Raw genomic sequence first — 23287 nt, forward strand, 5'->3', positions numbered from 1 at the left:
AAAAAAAAAAAAAAAAAAAAAAAAAAAAAACCTAATTGCTTTCTTCCTTACATCGACTTCCTTAGCATCATCCATATCCAAATTCATGTATTCATCAAACCCAATTAAGCGACCTACTCAGGTCCTACTCAAAAAGTCAAAGCAAGACAATAGATAGTGAAATAAACAGTGAAACACAAAGTTGTGTGTTGCCTTAAAGTAATCAAGTCCTTCCTTAGTATATGTGATGATATATAGTGTTGCCTTACAGGGCCTTACAGGTCCTACTCACCCAATTAAGCGACCTAGTAATCAAGTCCTTCCTTAGTATATGTGATGATATATAGTTCCTTAGTATATGTGATGATATATAGTGTTGCCTTACAGGTCCTACTCACCCAATTAAGCGACCTACTCAGGTCCTAGTCCTACTCAAAAAGTCAAAGCAAGACAGTAGACAGTCACCCAATTAAGCGACCTACTCAGGTCCTACTCAAAAAGTCAAAGCAAGACAGTAGACAGTGAAATAGACAGTGAAACACAAAGTTGTGTGTTGCCTTAAAGTAATCAAGTCCTTCCTTAGTATATGTGATGATATATAGTGTTGCCTTACAGAATATGGGCTTCAAGTAATCAAGTCCTTCCTTTGTGGCATTATTAGTATATGTGGATGATATATAGTGAAGCTGATACAACAGATCAAGCTACAACTTAATGCCAATTTTCAAATAAAAGACCTAGGGACCTAGGGCCCTTGAAGTACTTTCTAGGATTGGAAGTGGCTAGACAGAGAAAGACATTTCAGTATCCCAAAGGAAGTATGCCCTTGAACTATTAAATGATGCAGGTTTTATAAATTATAAGCCAGTACACATTCCTATTGTCCCTGCACTCAAGTTGAATAAAAATGAAGGACATTTATTAGATGACAACACTTAGTACAGAAGATTAGTTGAAAAGCTCTTATATCTAACTATTACAAGACCTGATATCAGTTTTGTTACACAACAACTATCACAACTCTTGGATAAATCTACTCATCTACATTTGCAAACAGCTCACAGAGTATATTACATTTTTAGCGAACAAAATCACCATCATTAAATAAGCATGTTACTTACCATAGCAAACATTATTGTTCCTAAGGATAAGAATAGGCCAGGCCGCTTTGTAGGACCTATGACATGGCCTAATTAAGGCATAGTTAGACTTGACTTGTTTTGGAAAAAGGCTATGTACGCTTAGACCCATTTTAAAGTCTATTAAATTAAACAGGCCAGACCTATATGGCCTTCAAGCCTACAGGCCTGGTATTTGTGTGTGTGTGTGTTTGTGTGTGTGTATATATATATATATATATATATAAAGTTAGTATATATTCTATTTTATACCTAATATATTTTTATAACTACAATATAACCTCAAGTATATATAATTACCAAACCCTAACCCTGCACCTCCAAAATCTCATTCTAAATTCTGATTCAACTAAGTGTTCTTATTGTTTTTTTTTTTTTTTGAAAATCAAAGGAACCAACTTTCATTAAAATAAATGTTCAATACAATGCGGAATAGAAGAAAACCAACAAGAAGTACCAGTTTGAAAACAAGCCGCCCTTGCAAGAGTATGGGCGAGCTTATTCACTGATCGAGAGATATAACGAAAGGACACTATTTCAAAGTGTCTACGAAATTCACGGCAATCCTTAATAACACACCCTGCATAAGAGTGATCGGGTAAAGCTCCATTAATCAAGCCACACACATTCTGACAGTCTGAAAAAATTGTGTTCTTATTGTTTAATTGTTTATTAATTGTTCTTATTGTTATAATATTTAATGAAGTATCGCGACTTAATTATGTGAGTTGAATGTTAACTATTTATGAAATTATATAGGATTACAAGTAATAATACAATTGAATTTATTCATAAACAAGTTGACGAGCAAGGTGAAATCGTGACTTGTTTTATTTTATGTTTTAATGCTACTATGTTTGCATTTTGGTTATATACTTATGTAGTTATATATTAGTTTTGTATTAAGTATATTTCTTAAATTATTTAGAAATACTTATTAAAGTTTTTAAAAAGACTTAACATGTAGACTTTAAATAGGCTCAAAGCAAGACTTAGTTTGAAACATTTTTAATGGCCTATATATTAAACATACTTTTAAAAAGGCTTCAGGCCAGGCCAGGCCAATTGTAGGCTCAGGTTTGAGCCTAACAAAAAGCCTACATATAGGTTCAGGCCCAGGCACATGCTTTAAATTTTCGTAACAGGCCTAGGTTGTCTAATTTTCTAAAGTTGGACTTGGCTCGGCCTATTTCCATCCCTAATTGCAATTGTTATACCGTGGATTAGGGTCCACAATGCACTGTGGACCCTGGTCCTATAGGGCGTCGGTTTAAACTTTATTTTAACAGAGTTCGTTTGTTGTTCAGTTCGTGTACGTATATAGTGTTATTTGTTCCTGTACATCATGTTACGAAATTATGTACCTTAAACATAAAGATTTTGTACATGAAATTGATTAATAGTTGTATAACACAAAATATATTGTGTGTATTATTTAACGAATTTATGTCTTGTATTATGAAATTATGTGCCCATAGGACATAAATTATCTATAAATCAGATATGAGAATAAGTAAAATACAAAACATATGTTATTTAAAAAAAATAGAAAACATGCGTATGCATATCGTGTTATGCGTTTCTGTACATTATGTTACGAAATTCTGTACCTTAAGCATAAAGATTTTGTACATGAAAATGATGAATAGTTGTATAACACAAAACATATTGTGTGTATTATTTAACGAATTTATGTCTTGTATTATGAAATTATGTGCTTATAGGACATAAATTATTTACATAAATCGGATATGAGAATAAATAAAATAGAAATTAAAGCATGTGTATATATATAGATGCGTTTCTGTATATCATGTTACGAAATTCTGTAACTTAGGCATAAAGATTTTGTACATATAATAAATTAAAATTTGTGTTTAAAAATGATAAACGAAAAGTTACCTAATCTATTAAAACTTAAATATCAAACGACATTGATTTGATCCAGGGTCCACAATGCTACGTGGACCGGGTCCACAATGTTACGTGGACCAGGTCCACAATATAAATTGCCCCCTAATTGTTCCCTTCATTGAGATTTGATTTCCGTAAGAGAAATTTTAATGATGGAAATATCAAATTAAATGGATGCATAATTAATGTTAATTACTCCGTACTACAAGATGATTAGAAAAATCTTGGGTTATAAGAATTTTATTTTGAAAAAAACATTTCTATATTTAAAAAAAATTCTATAAGAATTCAACAAAAGGATTAGTCATTGGTTCCGACAAACGACAGTGGAAACCCTGGGACAAAAAAAAAACAACTAATGTTAATATTAAATAATAAATGTATATAAATCAATAAAATTATATTGTGCTAAATATAATTATAATTTATTGACTAGATTAAAAAAAAAAAAACAAAAGTATCTCAAAAATAAAAGAAGAGCTAAAATAGAAAATATTGACTAGATTAATAAAACTAGAGTGTTCCTAATAAAGTATTCTTTGACAACGGCATCAAAAATTTGACACATCAAATTGCAACTATACAACCGATCATGCAAGTGTCCTATTGTTTTTTAGTATAGAATGTGAGTAACGAGTAGTGTATCTCATAATTGTATTTTATAATCTAGCCTAAATAAATGATGAAGAATTAATCTATACTATATATAAAAACAATTTCCTCCTCCCAAATTTTCCCCCCAAAACTTAGGGGTATTTTGGTAAAATCATTTATTTTATTTATTTATTATTTTATTATTTTATTAATTATCCATCCTATAATATTATTATGGTAATATATGATAATGATAATATGATAATATGGTAATATTGTTAATATTAATGGGTGATGGGTGATTGGTGATATATAATTGATAATTGATAATATGGTATATGGTATTATTCTTAATATTAATATATAATATATTAATATATACTAATATTAATTAATTAATTGGTGATTATTTTAAAAAAGAATAATTAATTGGTGATTGGTGATTAGTGATATGGTAATATTGNGCTTTAAATTTTCGTAACAGGCCTAGGTTGTCTAATTTTCTAAAGTTGGACTTGGCTCGGCCTATTTCCATCCCTAATTGCAATTGTTATACCGTGGATTAGGGTCCACAATGCACTGTGGACCCTGGTCCTATAGGGCGTCGGTTTAAACTTTATTTTAACAGAGTTCGTTTGTTGTTCAGTTCGTGTACGTATATAGTGTTATTTGTTCCTGTACATCATGTTACGAAATTATGTACCTTAAACATAAAGATTTTGTACATGAAATTGATTAATAGTTGTATAACACAAAATATATTGTGTGTATTATTTAACGAATTTATGTCTTGTATTATGAAATTATGTGCCCATAGGACATAAATTATCTATAAATCAGATATGAGAATAAGTAAAATACAAAACATATGTTATTTAAAAAAAATAGAAAACATGCGTATGCATATCGTGTTATGCGTTTCTGTACATTATGTTACGAAATTCTGTACCTTAAGCATAAAGATTTTGTACATGAAAATGATGAATAGTTGTATAACACAAAACATATTGTGTGTATTATTTAACGAATTTATGTCTTGTATTATGAAATTATGTGCTTATAGGACATAAATTATTTACATAAATCGGATATGAGAATAAATAAAATAGAAATTAAAGCATGTGTATATATATAGATGCGTTTCTGTATATCATGTTACGAAATTCTGTAACTTAGGCATAAAGATTTTGTACATATAATAAATTAAAATTTGTGTTTAAAAATGATAAACGAAAAGTTACCTAATCTATTAAAACTTAAATATCAAACGACATTGATTTGATCCAGGGTCCACAATGCTACGTGGACCGGGTCCACAATGTTACGTGGACCAGGTCCACAATATAAATTGCCCCCTAATTGTTCCCTTCATTGAGATTTGATTTCCGTAAGAGAAATTTTAATGATGGAAATATCAAATTAAATGGATGCATAATTAATGTTAATTACTCCGTACTACAAGATGATTAGAAAAATCTTGGGTTATAAGAATTTTATTTTGAAAAAAACATTTCTATATTTAAAAAAAATTCTATAAGAATTCAACAAAAGGATTAGTCATTGGTTCCGACAAACGACAGTGGAAACCCTGGGACAAAAAAAAAACAACTAATGTTAATATTAAATAATAAATGTATATAAATCAATAAAATTATATTGTGCTAAATATAATTATAATTTATTGACTAGATTAAAAAAAAAAAAACAAAAGTATCTCAAAAATAAAAGAAGAGCTAAAATAGAAAATATTGACTAGATTAATAAAACTAGAGTGTTCCTAATAAAGTATTCTTTGACAACGGCATCAAAAATTTGACACATCAAATTGCAACTATACAACCGATCATGCAAGTGTCCTATTGTTTTTTAGTATAGAATGTGAGTAACGAGTAGTGTATCTCATAATTGTATTTTATAATCTAGCCTAAATAAATGATGAAGAATTAATCTATACTATATATAAAAACAATTTCCTCCTCCCAAATTTTCCCCCCAAAACTTAGGGGTATTTTGGTAAAATCATTTATTTTATTTATTTATTATTTTATTATTTTATTAATTATCCATCCTATAATATTATTATGGTAATATATGATAATGATAATATGATAATATGGTAATATTGTTAATATTAATGGGTGATGGGTGATTGGTGATATATAATTGATAATTGATAATATGGTATATGGTATTATTCTTAATATTAATATATAATATATTAATATATACTAATATTAATTAATTAATTGGTGATTATTTTAAAAAAGAATAATTAATTGGTGATTGGTGATTAGTGATATGATAATCTATATCTATATCTATATGTCTATATATATTTATATAATTGACATGTAATTAACTATATTAGAATGAAAAAATTATATAATATTGTAGTAAAATTTTTACATGTCAATCATCTATATTTACATAAAATTAAAATTAATTATACTTTCCTTTTGAAAAATCTTCCATATTATGTTTATCCTCCACTATATAATGATGAGAAATGACTCTTCTCTCACAACGTACCAATATCTGTGCTCTCACTATTAGTTAGAGATCTATAATCTGTAATTCTACGAAGTCGAAGATCGAACTTTAACACGCGTAGAATTGTTATGGTATGCGGTATGATTTAATTTTTAGTTGATTCATTCTGCATGTTGGAGATCCTTATGGTGTAGTCTGCATTCCATAAAGTATTTTGTAGTACTGTGATTTAGTTTGATTTTAACAGCTCAATATGCTTTAATTTTTGCTGATAAGGTTTCAAGTAGCTAGACCAATTTTGCCATGGGCGTATCACGTATGTAAAATTACAATTTTCAGAGTGATTGTAGTGAACAATCAAATGTTTTCTATAATTATATATTTTAATTACATTACTTTGATTGGTAATTTCTAATGGAAAAACATTGTATTGTAACTTTGTATTACAAGATTTTGAATGATAATACCTTATTTAACTATCCATCTTTTTAGTTGTACTGTGCAAAATAACTAGCAATCTACGGATGCTCATCTATATATTGTAGAATTTGCAATCTTGATCTTCCCCATTTACGNAATTAATTGGTGATTGGTGATTAGTGATATGATAATCTATATCTATATCTATATGTCTATATATATTTATATAATTGACATGTAATTAACTATATTAGAATGAAAAAATTATATAATATTGTAGTAAAATTTTTACATGTCAATCATCTATATTTACATAAAATTAAAATTAATTATACTTTCCTTTTGAAAAATCTTCCATATTATGTTTATCCTCCACTATATAATGATGAGAAATGACTCTTCTCTCACAACGTACCAATATCTGTGCTCTCACTATTAGTTAGAGATCTATAATCTGTAATTCTACGAAGTCGAAGATCGAACTTTAACACGCGTAGAATTGTTATGGTATGCGGTATGATTTAATTTTTAGTTGATTCATTCTGCATGTTGGAGATCCTTATGGTGTAGTCTGCATTCCATAAAGTATTTTGTAGTACTGTGATTTAGTTTGATTTTAACAGCTCAATATGCTTTAATTTTTGCTGATAAGGTTTCAAGTAGCTAGACCAATTTTGCCATGGGCGTATCACGTATGTAAAATTACAATTTTCAGAGTGATTGTAGTGAACAATCAAATGTTTTCTATAATTATATATTTTAATTACATTACTTTGATTGGTAATTTCTAATGGAAAAACATTGTATTGTAACTTTGTATTACAAGATTTTGAATGATAATACCTTATTTAACTATCCATCTTTTTAGTTGTACTGTGCAAAATAACTAGCAATCTACGGATGCTCATCTATATATTGTAGAATTTGCAATCTTGATCTTCCCCATTTACGGATGCTTATGTAATTTGGTAAAAATGGTGGTTACTATACTTGAATAAATCCTCAATTATTCATTCCAATTGTTCGTTTTACCATTCCAATTCTTCATTTTATAAAAAATGGTGCATTGGAAGCTAAACATGGGTCATTTTATCATTGATTGTTGATTCTAATTATTATTAATCTTTATCATTAATTGCACAATACTAATTCACACTTATTAGTTAAAGAATGGTGATTACTATACTTGAATAAATGAAATAATAATATTAAATTTTGTAGCCTCGATTTAAAATCTATTATGTTAATATAATAATAATAATAATAATAATAATAATAATAATAATATAATAATACTCCGTAGTAATAATAATCTAAAATTCTTAATATAATTTTCCTAATAATAATAATAATATAATAATAATAATCCATAACTCTTAATATAAGTTTGTAACTAAATTTTCCTATTAAATCTGTTTATAAAGGTAATTATAAATATAGAATTGAGAAATTCCTATGATATTTTATTTAATTGATATTATTCCTAATATATTTTATCTAAAAGGCTTCCTTCCTTTTTTATAACATTGTTCCATATGTTAATCCGTTTAATATGTTAATCTGTATAGGTAATTACCATATACTATTTACCATCTATATAATCCGTGTTAATTACACTATATTTAACATCTAAATTTATTATGGTCATTAAACATAGAGATTTCATTCTTACGATAATTTTATATATTTTTACTTCAGATAATGTCAATTACCCGTGCATTTCATTTGATTACTTTTGAATAAAATCTTAAAAATTATGAAAACTAATGAATTAATATTGTTGTTCGTAATATAAATTTTATCAAATCAGTTAACGAAATTGATAATACACATATTACATCCATAATTAGAGGAGATTAACAAAATTATGATAATTATTTCAATTCACGTATTATTATGCTAATTCACCTATTATTACGTCCATACAATTATGTAAATTATTTCAATTCACAGATTATTACACATATAAAATTATGCTAATGGTTACTTTGGAATAAAATCTTAATAATTATGGTCATTGAGAAATTAGTTCAAACATTATACTTTTATTAAACGGTTTTTTTTTATACTTGCCATAATTTTATCTAATCAATTAAAGAAATTAATGGTACACATATTACGGACATAATTAAAGAAAATTAAACATACACATATATATTACGGATAAAATTAAAGAAAATTAAACATACACATATTACGTCCATAATTAAACGAAATTAAAATATACATTATTTTTTAGTTATAATATATACTCCTTAATTACCATACTTATTCATAATACATGGACGTCATAATTAGCATAGTATTAATCTATACTATATATAAAAACATAAGAATAGTAAATGCATATTTTAAATTTTAAACAATAGTAAAGGTAAATTAAAAATAGAATAAAAATATTTCAATAATAATATTCTACATCATTAATTAAAAATAGAACAGAAATTAGGTAAAAATACCAGTGGATCTATTATTCTAATTGACTAATTAACTGAAAATAAAAAAAATCGACTAAAAATGAATCTGATGTTACTAATTGATTGAATATATAAAAGGAAATGAATATTAATAATTGACTGTAAATAAAAAAAATATCTATAATTAACTAAAATGAAAAAGGAAATGGTCATATCATTGCAATTTAATTAAAAAAGGAAAACATTCTACATCATAAATAATAAAGGCATATTATAAACAATATTAAAGATAAATTAAAAAAGGAACGGAAATTAAAAATGAAATGGAAATATTTCAATAATAATATTCTACATCATCAATTAAAAATGGAACGAAAATTAGGTAAATATTACTACGTAATTCTTTTCATTTTTCCTAGATAAGGTTGCCTGATATTAATTTACACATAACAATCGGCACTAATAATTAAAAAAAAATTAAAAAAATTGAAGAACTGCCGGAGACGTCTGTTTTTTTTTTTTTAATTTTATTATTATTATTATTATTTAATTATTTTAATTAAAATTATTTAAAAAGTATTTTAAAATTAGTAACCACAATGTCATCACAATTGTAGGTAAACATGTCAATTTCGACTTCTTTTTTTTTTTTGAAAACATGTCAATTTGTACTTAATTGCATGAGTTTATATAGTTCAGGAATCCAATTGCATTCTTTTTGAGTTCGATGGCCTAATTGCAGTTTTGTGTGTAGTTCAGTGGTTTATTTGACCATTATTCCGCGAAAAATGATATTACTAATTGATTTAAAATATAAAAAGATCGTAATCTATATTCTATACTATATATAAAAGTAAAATCCTCCTATTTCATTCCCCGCCTAAACTTTTGTAGTCAATTAATGAAATATTTTATTGGTCAAATAATTAATAAAGCTTATTTGTTAAGAAAATGTAAAATAGAAATTAACTAATATCTACAAATTAACTAATATCTATAAAGAAAAGGATATTACTAATTGACTGAAAATTATTTAAAAACTTTAATAGTTAATTATACTTTCCTTTTGAAAACTCTAAATTATTTAAACTTTAAAAAAATTAATTGAACATGGGTTGTTAGATTTTTATAATAATCAAAATTAATTCATTCAAATATGGAGGAGGAAGATAAAACTAAATGCAATATGGGCAAAATGAATATACTTAAAGTATAAAAGTATAATTACACATATATTAGTGTAATTGACTAATAATAATTGCCTAATAATTATTATGATAACTAAGTTAAGCATTGGTCGTTGAATTTATTTTTATAATAATTACAAATAATTTATTTCTCATTTTCTCATATTTATTTTAGTAATAATATAATTATATAAGTCATAATATAATTATATAAGTCATATTACTTATAGATCTTTTTAAGATAATTTTAGACAAACAAGTCATATATTATTCAATTAATTGAGTAATATTTTTATACTAATCTTATAATCAAATAAATGTACACGTTCAATATTAGAATTTTTTATAATTTCATCTTTATTTTTATTATCTCAATATATAATAAAAAAAATTTATCCACGCCCGGGTAATTGGACAATTATTTGTTCTAATTCAAAGGAAAACATCAGAAAACATAATCGATCCAATCAATTTCATCAATTGCGCTATATAATATTCAATGTTATAATATATATAATTGTATATTGATTGAAATATTTTTTAAATATTATAACAAATTCATTCCGTGCAACGCACGGGCGAAAATACTAGTTAGGAATAAAAATAAACGCCTAAATATATAAAAGCCTAATCAATACATAAGGCATGGAAAATTAGACAAATAAGATTTAGAAAAAAGGTACTTCTATGAATCTCTTTAGGACATCATTGATCATAATAAACAAATGCCAACAATAATGGTATATTCTTAAGACTGCAAGACCTCCTAATTGAGGTTAATATCACGATTCACGAGTATTAACAACTAATCCTGATTAATTAGAATCCTTTCTAAATGATTTGACTCTCACATAGAAGATTGATGTCATCATATTTCTAAGGTTGCAATCCATTAAGCTCCTTCTAGTCGTGTAAGATCAACATGCATACCTATAAATTTAGCAATTGATTAAATAATGAGTTAATACCACAAATGGTCCTCTGACTATTGGGGTAGTACTCCTTTTAGTACTCGACTTTCAATTCGACCACAAATGGTCCTCTGACTTTCATTTTTAACCACAAATAGTCCTTTTGTTAAAATTTCTGTTAAATAGGTGTTAAATTTAGGGGTATTATCGTCAAATTGATATATATAATGTTCATAAAATAAAAATGTTTATAATTTTTCACCAACAAGCATAATTGAAACAATTAACAAATATAAATACTCATAAATAAAAAGACAATACACTTTATTCTCATAATTATGCGTACAAAATTAAGATTTAATATTAGAGCTATCTATTTTAATTTAACCAACAGACTAAAATGAAAGATTTTTTAAAAAAAATCTTGCTTTCATCATTTTCATGGTTGTTCATACATGGTCGATTAATAATTTTCACTTTTCATTAATCGATCAAACATTTTGTTTGGGACATAACTGAAAGCTGCTACCGTTGAATTAATATAATTAATCAAGTACAAATTGCGAACATTAATCATGGATTTTTATTTAATTTGTTCATTTATATAAGTTCTCACGTCCATTTTATTTTTATATTTATTAACTTAATGTTTATTAATGTTTGAAATTAATTATGTTCTCATATAATTCTAAAAAAGAATTAATCATAATAATATTAATCAATTTGACGATATCACCCCTAGATTTAACACCTATTTAACAGAAATTTTAACAGAGGACTATTTGTGGTAAAAAATGAAAGTCAGAGGACCATTTGTGGTCGAATTGAAAGTCGAGGACTAAAAGAAGTACTACCCCAATAGTCAGAGGACCATTTGTGGTATTAACTCTTAAATAATTGTGATATAACTATCCACACATGCATCTCAGTGATTTACTTGCGAAAATCAATTAATAATAAATTAAATATGTACCGATTTCAATAATTTGCCTATAGAAAAATTCATAGTTAAATTTGATTACCAAGATGATAAGCAGTTTTGGTTATAATAATTTGAATTTGAAAACAAAAAACTATTTCTATATTTTAAAAACTTTTCTACGACTAATGTTAATATTAAATAATAAATGTATATAAATCAAAAAAAATATTGTACTAATTAAATATAATTATTATAATAATTTATTAATGAAATAAAAATACTAATTAAATTAAAAGTTTATTTAAAAGGAAAACCAGATTATTCCTTTTGAATCCCATCCAATTCCTTTTTAATTGGATGCATAATTTGTAACGTTTTTCCTACATATTATGCAGATTAATATTATGATTTATTTACCAAAAATAACTAGAAACCTTGAGCATATATATTGCAGCAATGCATGGGGAACTCATTCATCCAATCCAAGAGTGCATGCATGCGTGCATCAGTATAATAATAATAATATAATGGCTTTTTCTTCTTCTTCTTGGATTGTTGGACTTGTAGTGTTTCTCGTCTTCTTCCCTTCTGCTGATCATGCTGCAGTTGTGAACTCCATCTTCCAATTTGGAGATTCTCTCTCCGACACCGGAAACCTAATTGCTTCCGGTCTCGGAATGCAGTTCGACGCCGGCAGCCTTCCGTACGGCGAAACCTTCTTCCATGAAGCCACCGGCCGATTCTCCGACGGGCGTCTGGTTATTGACTTCCTCGCCAAGAATTACGGGCTTCCTTTTCTGGAGGCGTACCTCAACACCGGCGCAAATTTCACTCAGGGCGTAAATTTCGCCGTCGCCGGAGCGACGGCGCTGGACGAGGATTTCTTCACCGGAAAAGGCATCAGCTTCAAGACGTTCAAGCCGCCGATAAGCACCCAACTCGAATGGTTCAATAAGTACCTAGACTCCACTATCCGGAAAACAACCGACGGGTGCAAGAAACGGATCGAGGAATCTCTGTTCGTCTTCGGCGAGTACGGCGGCAACGACTATTTCACCTCAATCGACAACGGCAAATCCCTAGATGAAGTCTACACTTACGTCCCGTCCGTGGTGGGGGCCATCACGGACGGCGTGAGGGAAATTATCAAAATGGGCGCGAAACAAATCCTAGTCCCTGGGCCCTACCCCTTCGGCTGCCTCCCGGCTCAGCTCACAGCCGGCGCCGGCTCAGCCGCCGAAGCATACGATTTCTGGGGATGTCTCGTAGATTACAACAACCTCGCTAACTCCCACTACAACCTCTTGAACGACGGCGTTTCTTCCCTCAACACCGAGTTCTCAGGGGACGGTGTTAAGGTTGTTTTAGCGGATCAGCGTACTGCTTTTCTCAATATTCTCCATGACCCACAAAAATATGACGTGGAACCCACAACTGTGCTCAGAGCTTGTTGTGGATATGGCGGGAACTATAACTACGACAACAACAAATTGTGTGGATCCGACGGCGTTAAGGTTTGCCCCAATCCCGAACGGGCTCTGCATTGGGACGGCGTACATCTCACCGATAAAACATATGGTCTCGTTGCTTCATATCTCGTCCAGAATGCCCTAAATAAGCTTGGTTAACTAATTCACTTTTTGTAATTTTAATTATTAAATAACTTATCATTTCAATAATATAAATTTTATTCATTCACCATATGCACATACCTTCCAACCTTTTTTTACCAGATCCTATAACCTCACCTGTGATTTCCGAGAATCACAGTTATAGTTATACCCCTTCACTCCAAAGATCTTCATCATAATATCATGATAAGTAAATAATTTCCTTTAATTGCTTAACATTTTTTAGAATGATTTAAACTAAAATTTATTGGTGAAAACAAAATACTCAACTTTTATGTCTTTAACAATTATATATTGTACGTAATAATCATATTCAAACATTTAAAATTTAACAAATTAAAATATAATCAAACATTTATGAAAGAGTAAATTTCACTTATAAGCCTTGTTTGAAAATTAGTGGTTAATATGTCAAATGTAACATATGGACATGCATATATTTTATAATAATAATTCATTAATTAATGATATTTTTAAATTATAAAATATAAATTTAACAAATAATGTATATATTCAATCAAATAAAAAAATAATTGTTAATGAGAGTTAAACAAATAAAAAAATAAATGTATATAATATTTTATCTAATTATTTTTTAATGTTAAAATTTATTATTAATATTTATAAATTTACTAGTATTTTATATGCATGATGCACAAAAATATATGTCTAATATTAATACTAAAATGTAATGTAAAATATTTTTTTAATAGTTATATATATATATATATATATATATATATATATCTGTGTGTGTGTGTGTGTGTGTGTGTGTGTGTGTGTGTGTGTGTGTGTATGTATATTTTAATTTATAGTTTTGTAATTCATATTATATATTAAATATTAAATTAAAGTATTGTTAATAATTTGAGTAATAATTATGGTATGGTTAATATATTGAAGTAAGAATTTTAGATATGATATATTACTAAATATAATTATGGTTAATTTAATGAAATAAAACTTATTTATTATAATAGCATGTCTACATATATTATTACTATTACTATAGAAGAATGTAAGAAAATGTATTATGTATATGGATATGCATGAAAATAATAATAAGAAAAAAGATAACAAAAGTTAACAAAATGTAATAAAAGACTTTTTATTCACAAAATTGTATAGTACAACTCTTATAGCATAATGTATACAAAAAATTAACAAAAAAAAAAGGAGACGTAAATCAAAAATATAACTTTGATTGAGACTTGTTATGTTTTAAATTAATGTAATATAATTATGTCAAAGATCTTGTGGTCTAGTGGCATTCTGTGTCCCGGTTAACACTCCCACATGGATGATGGGAGTGGGTTCGAGCCATAAACAGATACTACATTGTAACCGAGTCAGTAGTACTCAAAAAAGAATGTAATATAATTATATTTATAAAATGAAATAAAATAGTTGGGCTATGTGGGTACCCAAAACCGCCTACTCGCCCAGTTCCTCTAATGAAATTGTGCTCATATAGGTCCCCGTTTGGTAAATAATTAGCTTATCAGTCAATTTTAACTTATTTGACCATTTGACCATTTGACTTGGTTAAAAAATCAAGATAAATGTTTGTTGAATAAGCTTTTTGTAACTCCAAAATACTAAAATTGAAAATGCTACTCAAAACAACATTTTCAATTAGCTTTTTGAGAAAAGAAATTATATCAAACAGCTAAAGCTAATTTATCAAACACAGCTAATGTTATCAATTACTTATGTCTTCTAACCTAATCAGCTAACAGCTATCAGCTAACAGTCATTTACCAAACAGAGCCATACATTCTTGTCCAATGTTTGGGAGAGTGATTTGTATACATTTAATGCTGTAAGGGCCGGGCATTTGGGAAATAAAATTTTCTCAAACGTTAATAGGGAGTCATAGAAGTAATTTTGGTTGATTAAATCTAAAATAGTACCGAGTAATTAACATTAATATTGCATCCAATTAATTTGATATTACCATCATTATTAATTCCGTTGCCGCAATCAAATCTCAATGAAGGGAAATATTTGTTTCCAAAGTTACTATGAAAAATGATCCAATTGACGCCTAATAAAGTACTAATAATCTCTACAAATTAGGAGATTATTATGTTCATGAAATGGTTATGAAAGCAAATTAGGGTTATCGAGTTTTGAGAATATTAATTTGGGAGAAGAAGAGATTGGAAATTTTGACAAATGAAGCAATAATGGTTGAAGGGTGGAATGTTGGAAAATATGAAAGTAGACAGCCATTTCATAGTCAAATTAACGAAGGACCAAATCAGTTACGAAATCAATAGTTGAGAATTTAATTGATTAAAATTAATAGTTGAGGACCAATTTGATAATTATGGCATAGTCTAGAGATGACAAAAATGATCAATTTTTTTTGGTTAATAACAAAAATGGTCATTAATTCTAAATAATATAAACCCTAATTCAATCCCCTAAACAAGTAAAAACATTTAATTAAGTTCTATTTTAACCTATTTAGCAAGTTAAACGAGGGCAATGACCATAACTGCCACCCTAATTTTAGACGAGATAGTGGGTTTGAAACAAAGGTAGTCATGACCATCGCTTTCGTTTCTAAATTATATTTTTACCCGAAGTTGTTACCCACTGTTTTGTAATAGGCTCTGGATATTGAGATATAGTCATATAGATCGTGCATCTCTATGATGGAATCTTTGAACACCAATGAAATTACACAAACAAACTATTCGAGAGATTCTATATAGACAAATCACATCTCCTTTGTACTCCAATGGTGGTTCGTTCACTTGGAGTTGACAAAGACTCATATAAATTTAAGGGTGACAATGAGGATATTCTAGGGTTTGAAGTTCTTTATTTGAGTCCTGTTGAGGCTCTATTCTATCTGGCATTGCATTAGACCTAACATTGCTTTCATAGTGAATTTACTGGCTAGGTCTAGTACTTCTCCAACCAACATTGAAATGAAGTAAAACATATCTTTAGATATGTCTAATTAAGGTACAAAAGACCCTTGGTCTTTATCTTGAGAGCAATCATGCACAATATTACATTTGAGAGCAACCATGATATTACATTGGTGGGTTACTCACATGGCAAGTAAATATGATACTCTAACTGTCCTGTATGAGGACAATGCGACATGTGATGTATAGATGAGTAGTGGGTACATTAAGGGGAACCTTACAAAGAACATTGTACCTAAGTTCTTTTACCCAAGTGCATGAACTTCATAAGAGTGGTAAACTTCTTGGTGAAAAGGTCCGCGTACTCTAGTGATAATCTAGCATATTTGTTCATGAAGTCCTTGCCTACATCCACTTTTGAGAAATATGCTCATAAAATTGCAATGCGCAAGCTTGGAAAATTGTTGTCTTCGGGGGGGCGGGGGGGAGCAACAACCTCTAGATGCAGTTGAATGGACAATCCAAAACTCTTAAAATTCTGAAGATTATGCTCTGAAAGCCTATGGTTGTACTATTTTTCTCTTAACTACATTTTTTTAGCCTAAAGTTTTTTAATGAGGCAATCAGTACCAATACATAGTTATACATACATTGTGTACTCTTTTTCTCGACTAAGATTTTCTAGTGAGATTTTTAACGAGGCATGATTATAATTAGATATTGGCCAAGGGGGAGTGTTGCAAAATATATTTTGTATTATGACTATTATCCATGTCTAGAATATATTTCCATTTCCCAATTGTATGTATATATACTTATCAGTTATTAACGAAATGGGCAATTTCTGCATTTCGTATGTATATATACTTGTCAGTTATTAACGAAATGTGCAGTTTCTGCATTTTCCAGTTCTCTCTCTTCTCTCTGCGTTGTTCTTGACATACAAAGGGGATAATCATACTAGAAGATTGAGTTAAAGTAGGCCGATTTTTAACATAAAGAAAAATTTTCAAATTATTATCCAGAGTTATATTTGGTTGGTTATATAACATTCTTATGTTTGGTTGAAGTTATATAACTTTTCCATGGAATCAAATATATCATCCCCGTCAAGTTTTTTCATGTTTTAGAAGGAATAATGTGATACCCTTAGCCTCCTTAGGTATTGTGAGATTCCCTTGGCCCTTTACCTACTTTGCCCTTTAACGTTTTTTTTTAATCTTCTCCACACGGCAGTGCATTATCAATTCCACCGCAAGGAGTTATTAACCTCTCCTTCTGAAAGTCAAATTCTAATTAAAGAGTTTCTTCTCGTCTCAATTGGAAAAATACATTCTGTAAAATTAGCATAACGTAGCCCAATCATTATATCATTTTTTTTTCAATTCAAATGGATCTATTTTTAAAGTCAATTTCTTTTCACTCTATCTATTTTGAACGTACAATATATTGTTTTCTTTGTCTCACTTAGAAGAATCCGAATGCACTTTGACCCAACTCAAATCATAAATGGACCCACATATATTTGTGCCACAAAATAACACTTAAAATGTCATTTTATACTAAAATTTCCAACAAACTCTGTGGACAAAGGAACTAAAATAAAACCTTTTGAACTTCATATACTGAAATACATGGACATATGTTGAGTGTATTAAAGTAAAATAATCATTATAATATATACAACTCCTCAACCAAACAAGTTTATATTACATACTTCAGTTTTAACCAAGCACATGATTCTAACACATTATCAGGAATCTAACATTTCCAGAAATATTAAGGTAATCTGCCAAACAACCCATTAATAGTATATTACGGAGTAATAGATAAGTTTATTATACTTTTAATTCATGAATTATAATGTTATTTCCACATTTAGCTCTTAACTTTGATTTGTTTCATTTTAGTTTTCAACTTTAAAAAATATTCCACTTTTAATCTAAAATATTCAAACTCGAAATTTCGGAGGGAGTCAAAACAAATTTCAATTCGAATAATTAATGGTTAGAATAAAAAGAAAAATCAGTTAATTCAATTAAAATTGAGTGACTCCCCTGTGAGAATGCCTCACAGATCCTTGTTCTTGAGACAGGTGGGTTCAAGATAAAAATGTAATACTTATACTAAAAAATATAATACTAATTAGGTATAAAGTGCGGGTTACTTATAAGGTTTTGTATAATACTTTTGAAGAAAAAATGTAACGAGTAATACTTTTTCATTCAAATGTAAAAGTATTACATTTTTCTTCAAAAGTGTAATTTATGACATACCTCAATGTTCAACTAGGCTCGGGGTTTTACACTCCACAAGTTTAGCCATCAGCTCGGAGAATGCCAACTCAGTAGCTTCCTTCGCCTTTCGTCTGTCCCAAAACGCATCCAGTACAGCAGTCCATGTTCCTGTTCCAGGTATGCATCCATCAATCACCATCTCCTCGATAATACGAGCAGATTTGTGCAGGTCTCCTTTCTTGCAAAAGTGATCAACAAGAAGTTCGAATGTCTCCGCCTCGACTGAAATTCCTCGAGTTCTTATGCTTAGATATAATTGGAAAGCACGATTTGGATCATTTCCAACACAAAGTCCTTGGACTACTGTGTTATGAATCTTAACATGAAGGCTCCAAGTTACCCGATTGGGGAGGACCCCACTAAGAACCATCTCATCAAGGTAATTAGCGGCTTCCTGGAACTTGTTAATCTCACAAAATAGACTGATAATTTTCCAGTACAACCCTGCGTCAGGTTGTAACCCCTGAAGCTTAATTTTATCAAAAATCTCCAATGCTTCACGAAGTTTACCTTCTCTACATAGTCCATGAATTAAGGTGCTGTAAGTTATAATATTTGGAACCTTACGTTCACTAATCATCATCTCCAATAGCTCCATGGCTTGTAAAGAACGTCCACTCTTGCAAAGACCGTCCATAAGACAGCTGTAAGTAAACACGTTGGGCTCAACAAGTTTGATTTTCATATCCTCAAGCAATCCTGTGGCTCCATCCAAGTCATTACAGAGACAAAGACCATGAATCAAAGCAGTATAGGTGATAACAGTTGGTAAACAACCTTTTGCTTCCATCTCCCTGAAAAGTTCTTTTGCTTCAAGAATCCTCCCCAATTTACAAAGCCCATTAATGATAGTACCATACGTGTATGGATCCGGATTACATCCATGTTTAGGCATCTCACGAAATATATTAAAAGCGGCATCCATTGTTTTGTCATTCTTGCAAAGCGCTTTAATGAGAATATTGAGCGAAGCAGTGCTAGGAGGGATACCTTTTTCCCTCATGTAACGGTAAAACTTAAAAGCTGTTTTCAACCGGTTTTCGTTCACAAGAATAGAGAAAACTGTAATATAAGACTTCTGGGTAGGTTCACAATCGTAATCCTTCATCTTTTGGAAGATCCTGACCACATCAAGTGGCTTGTGAACCCGTCCATAGGCTCTACACATAGAGAGGAAGACGTCCTCTGTAATCATACAATTCTCCTCCTTCATTCTAGCAAGCATATCCTCAGCTGACTTAAACCGGTTGGCAGAAAGCAATCTTGAGATTATGATACCAAAGGTGCCATTATCATGCCTGAAGCCATTAGTATACTCTGCTGTTGCAGCATCAAATATTAGAATAGCTTTCTGTATGTCTTTTTCCGCTTTAATTAACTGCTCAACCAGGCATGCTGTGATTTGCTTAGGCCACTTGATCACGGTCTTGCAACCCATTTATGCACCCTAAATAAATACTGTCAAAGAAGAATGTAATTGAAAATCAGGAAACAAATAGTTTGACTCTCAATAAGAAATGGATGTAGGAAAATTTTCTAGCAGAGGCATTTTATCAAGAGGGGTGAATCTGTTATATTTAGTTAAAAACTAGTCCCAGGCAGACATGTTGCGGAAAACATAGTTCCCAACAATGAAATCAGCTCTTTTATATCAAAGTGCGTATATTGAAAGCTATCGAAGCATGCACATCCAAAGCTATTGAAGTCATATTGGTCATATCCAAAGGTACTATAGAGTCTATAGTTGGAAGTTTACATTAGCATCAACAAAAACTCCTAGAAGAAATATGAGGCAAAGGGATGATTGGCTACCTAGGTTGTCATCTTCTAGTTATAGATTTAGGACACTATCACACTACCCAACTTTTCATTTCATTCCTTTTGTATAATTTCTTCTAAAAATTTAGCACGATATTCACCTACAGATCTGAACATAGAGGAGCAGTAAGCTATAAGCTATAGAGTCTATGTTCACATTTGATGCTTGAAGGTTCAAGCAATATACAAACATAGTAGAAAATCAAACGCTTCTACTAGGTATCAATGTTTTAGATATACAAACAACACCATGTAGACAAAATCACAAAAATGAAAGCTACAAAATCCACCAAAATATACACAAATCCAGGCAGACAATATACCAAAAATATACACAAATCCACAGCCCACAGGTGCAGTCCACAGCTGCAACCATAGCAGGCAGCCACGTTGCAAGTTAGAACCGGCTTCTAAGATCCATCATAATTCCATTCTAAGTCCAAACCATCCAAATTTAGGATCATCAAAACTAGAGCTAACACAGTAAGGCATATAGTCCAGAGTTCTTGAAAATGAGTAATAGGAATATCTCAACATAACAACAAAAAATAAAAAAATAAAAAAAATTCTCTTTTAATTGTATAGAAGTTCCAAATCAAACAATGAAGAGCCTAGATGACCACATTTGACAGATGAGTACTCTGAATTTTAGCAAACATGGTATTAATAACTAAACAGAAGTTTAAAAATCTCAAAATCAAAGCTAACAATGATAGAAAATAATAAAAGTGTGATCGTAAGCATACCTATTAGAGATGATAAAGGAAGTGCCGTGCAAGCCACCTACCTCCGCTTGCGACGAGAGGAAGAAGATAAAGCAAGGCCGGAGCTTTGACTTTTCTCGCTAATTAAATTTCAGGTGTCATTTTGGTTGCTAATTTTCCAAAAAAGAAAAGAAAGTTTCAGATTTCTTGCAATGGTAAAACCATTTTTCATGAATACAGAGTAACGCAACCTACTTGGAGTTGGTCCGCCACCGCCTGCTTCCGGTCGTCACTCCACCGCCGCACCTCAGCTCGTCCGCCAGTCCGCGGTAACTACGCACGAATTTTGGGAGGGACTGCGGGGTCGACGTCTCTTCACAGAAGGGTAAAAATTGGAATTGGGGATTAGGGTCTTGTGCTTCCAGTTATCACTCCACGGCCTGCTTCCGGTCGTCACTCTTCCGCAGCACCTCAACTCGTTCACCAATTCGCCGCAATTTGGGAGGGAGTGAGGGAGTAGCCGACTAGGTAGTCGCCTTCTCTCCATTTTAGTGTATTCAAATATTCAATTATCATTTTTGTAATTTTAGTGGTTTTTATAGAATTTTTTTAAACTTTTAAACTTACCTAAAGAAAATGTTTTCTCAAAAATAATTTTCATAAAATTACTCATTTTTGAAAAATTATTTTAGTTTCTTAGTGGTTGGTTGAACTCTAAAGATAAAGATTAAAAAATTATCTTTTTTTATTTGACTGAAAATTAATTTTATATATATATATATATATATATATATATATGTGTGTGTGTGTGTGTGTGTGTGTGTGTTTCTTTCATTTTTCTAAAAATAAACATATTATTTTATATAATAATAATAATAATATAATAATAATAATAGCAATAAACAATTATAATATAATATATAATAATAACAATAATAATAGTATTGTAGTAATAATAAGTGGTAGTGGTAGTGGTAATTCGGAAACTAGCTTGAAAAGAAATGCTATAGAAAAAAGTTTAGAAAATAAATGAAATTTAATGCGAAGTAACGCTGATTTCAAGATCAATACATAATCACTTTGTTAACACTTAATGAATACTATGTGCAATAGAGTTACGAAGTAATAGTTTTAGAACTAGTTGAGGAAGTAGTTCATTGATGAATTCTGGCATATAGCAAGAATTAGGGAATTAACCACAACATACAAGAACACAGGAAATTTGTTAATCCAGTTCGGAATAACCATTCCTACATATGGGGGACATCACAGAAACAGTAGCCAATTCTTCATTCATAATCAATGTGAACATTTTACCAAACATAGTGATATGATCGAAGCACTTCGATCTCCTTGGCTACACCATAGCCTTCAAACATGAAGAAACTTCTTGAAGAATTGATGAAGGATCTCCCGATCTTCCAAGTTGAGTCTCCCCCTCAATTGCAGCTCTCCCAAGTTGTATTATTGTGGTAACAGTCCAATATCATCAAGAATTGAATTCAACTTGATAAGAATGTTGATTCATCAAGTTGCTCAGTTTAGCTCATTGAGACTGCCCTATCAACTTGGAAGAAAGTCAAATCTTTTATAGTCTTCTCCCGAATCTGTAACAAACTAACTGCCTTGAAATGTTTCACTTGTCTTGCCAGTTTTCTGCCATTGATTTTCAGTCTTCAATGTCTGTTAGCATTCTATCTCTGAACTAAGTCTAATCATTAGTACATACTCAATCTAACTAGATAAAAGGACTTGAACTACAGTTCGAATTGATATGGAATATCCATTGGTATGCCGACCTAAATGTACTAAACACCTTATCGGATCCGACTCCCCACTTGGTTGGGATCCTTTCTGAACTCGACATGAAGACTGTAGTCTTTATTAGATTGATGAGCTCATGTTCTCACTCTTTTGTGCTCGGTCCTAACCTGAGTGGTTGACCGCAGTCCCGAGCCTTAGAGATAAGCCCTTAATGA

At 30.0% G+C, this 23287-nt stretch overlaps 2 protein-coding genes across 4 annotated transcripts; one reads left to right on the forward strand and one right to left on the reverse strand.

Annotated features, from left to right (window-relative positions):
• Positions 1-12500: 12500 nt before the first annotated feature.
• On the forward strand, positions 12501-13601 carry LOC116033286 (acetylajmalan esterase-like). The gene has a single exon (XM_031276038.1). The coding sequence runs from the start codon at positions 12501-12503 to the stop codon at positions 13599-13601; it is 1101 nt and encodes a 366-aa protein (XP_031131898.1).
• Positions 13602-18693: 5092 nt separating this feature from the next.
• LOC116031707 (pentatricopeptide repeat-containing protein At5g46100) lies at positions 18694-21847 on the reverse strand. Of its 3 annotated transcripts, none has more exons than XM_031273981.1 (3): positions 21564-21847; positions 21392-21478; positions 18694-20244 (listed from the first exon to the last, which is right to left on the reverse strand). In XM_031273981.1, the coding sequence occupies exon 3, from the start codon at positions 20222-20224 to the stop codon at positions 18767-18769; it is 1458 nt and encodes a 485-aa protein (XP_031129841.1). In that variant the 5' UTR covers positions 20225-20244; positions 21392-21478; positions 21564-21847; the 3' UTR covers positions 18694-18766. The 3 variants fall into 3 exon arrangements, with proteins under 3 accessions (XP_031129841.1, XP_031129840.1, XP_031129842.1); XM_031273980.1 differs by having other exon boundaries at positions 21351-21478; XM_031273982.1 differs by lacking the exons at positions 21392-21478; positions 21564-21847 and adding an exon at positions 20928-21295.
• Between the last annotated feature and the right edge of the window lie 1440 nt (positions 21848-23287).

The sequence above is a fragment of the Ipomoea triloba genome, chromosome 10 (genome assembly GCF_003576645.1).
Source record: "Ipomoea triloba cultivar NCNSP0323 chromosome 10, ASM357664v1".
Lineage (NCBI taxonomy): Eukaryota > Viridiplantae > Streptophyta > Magnoliopsida > Solanales > Convolvulaceae > Ipomoea > Ipomoea triloba.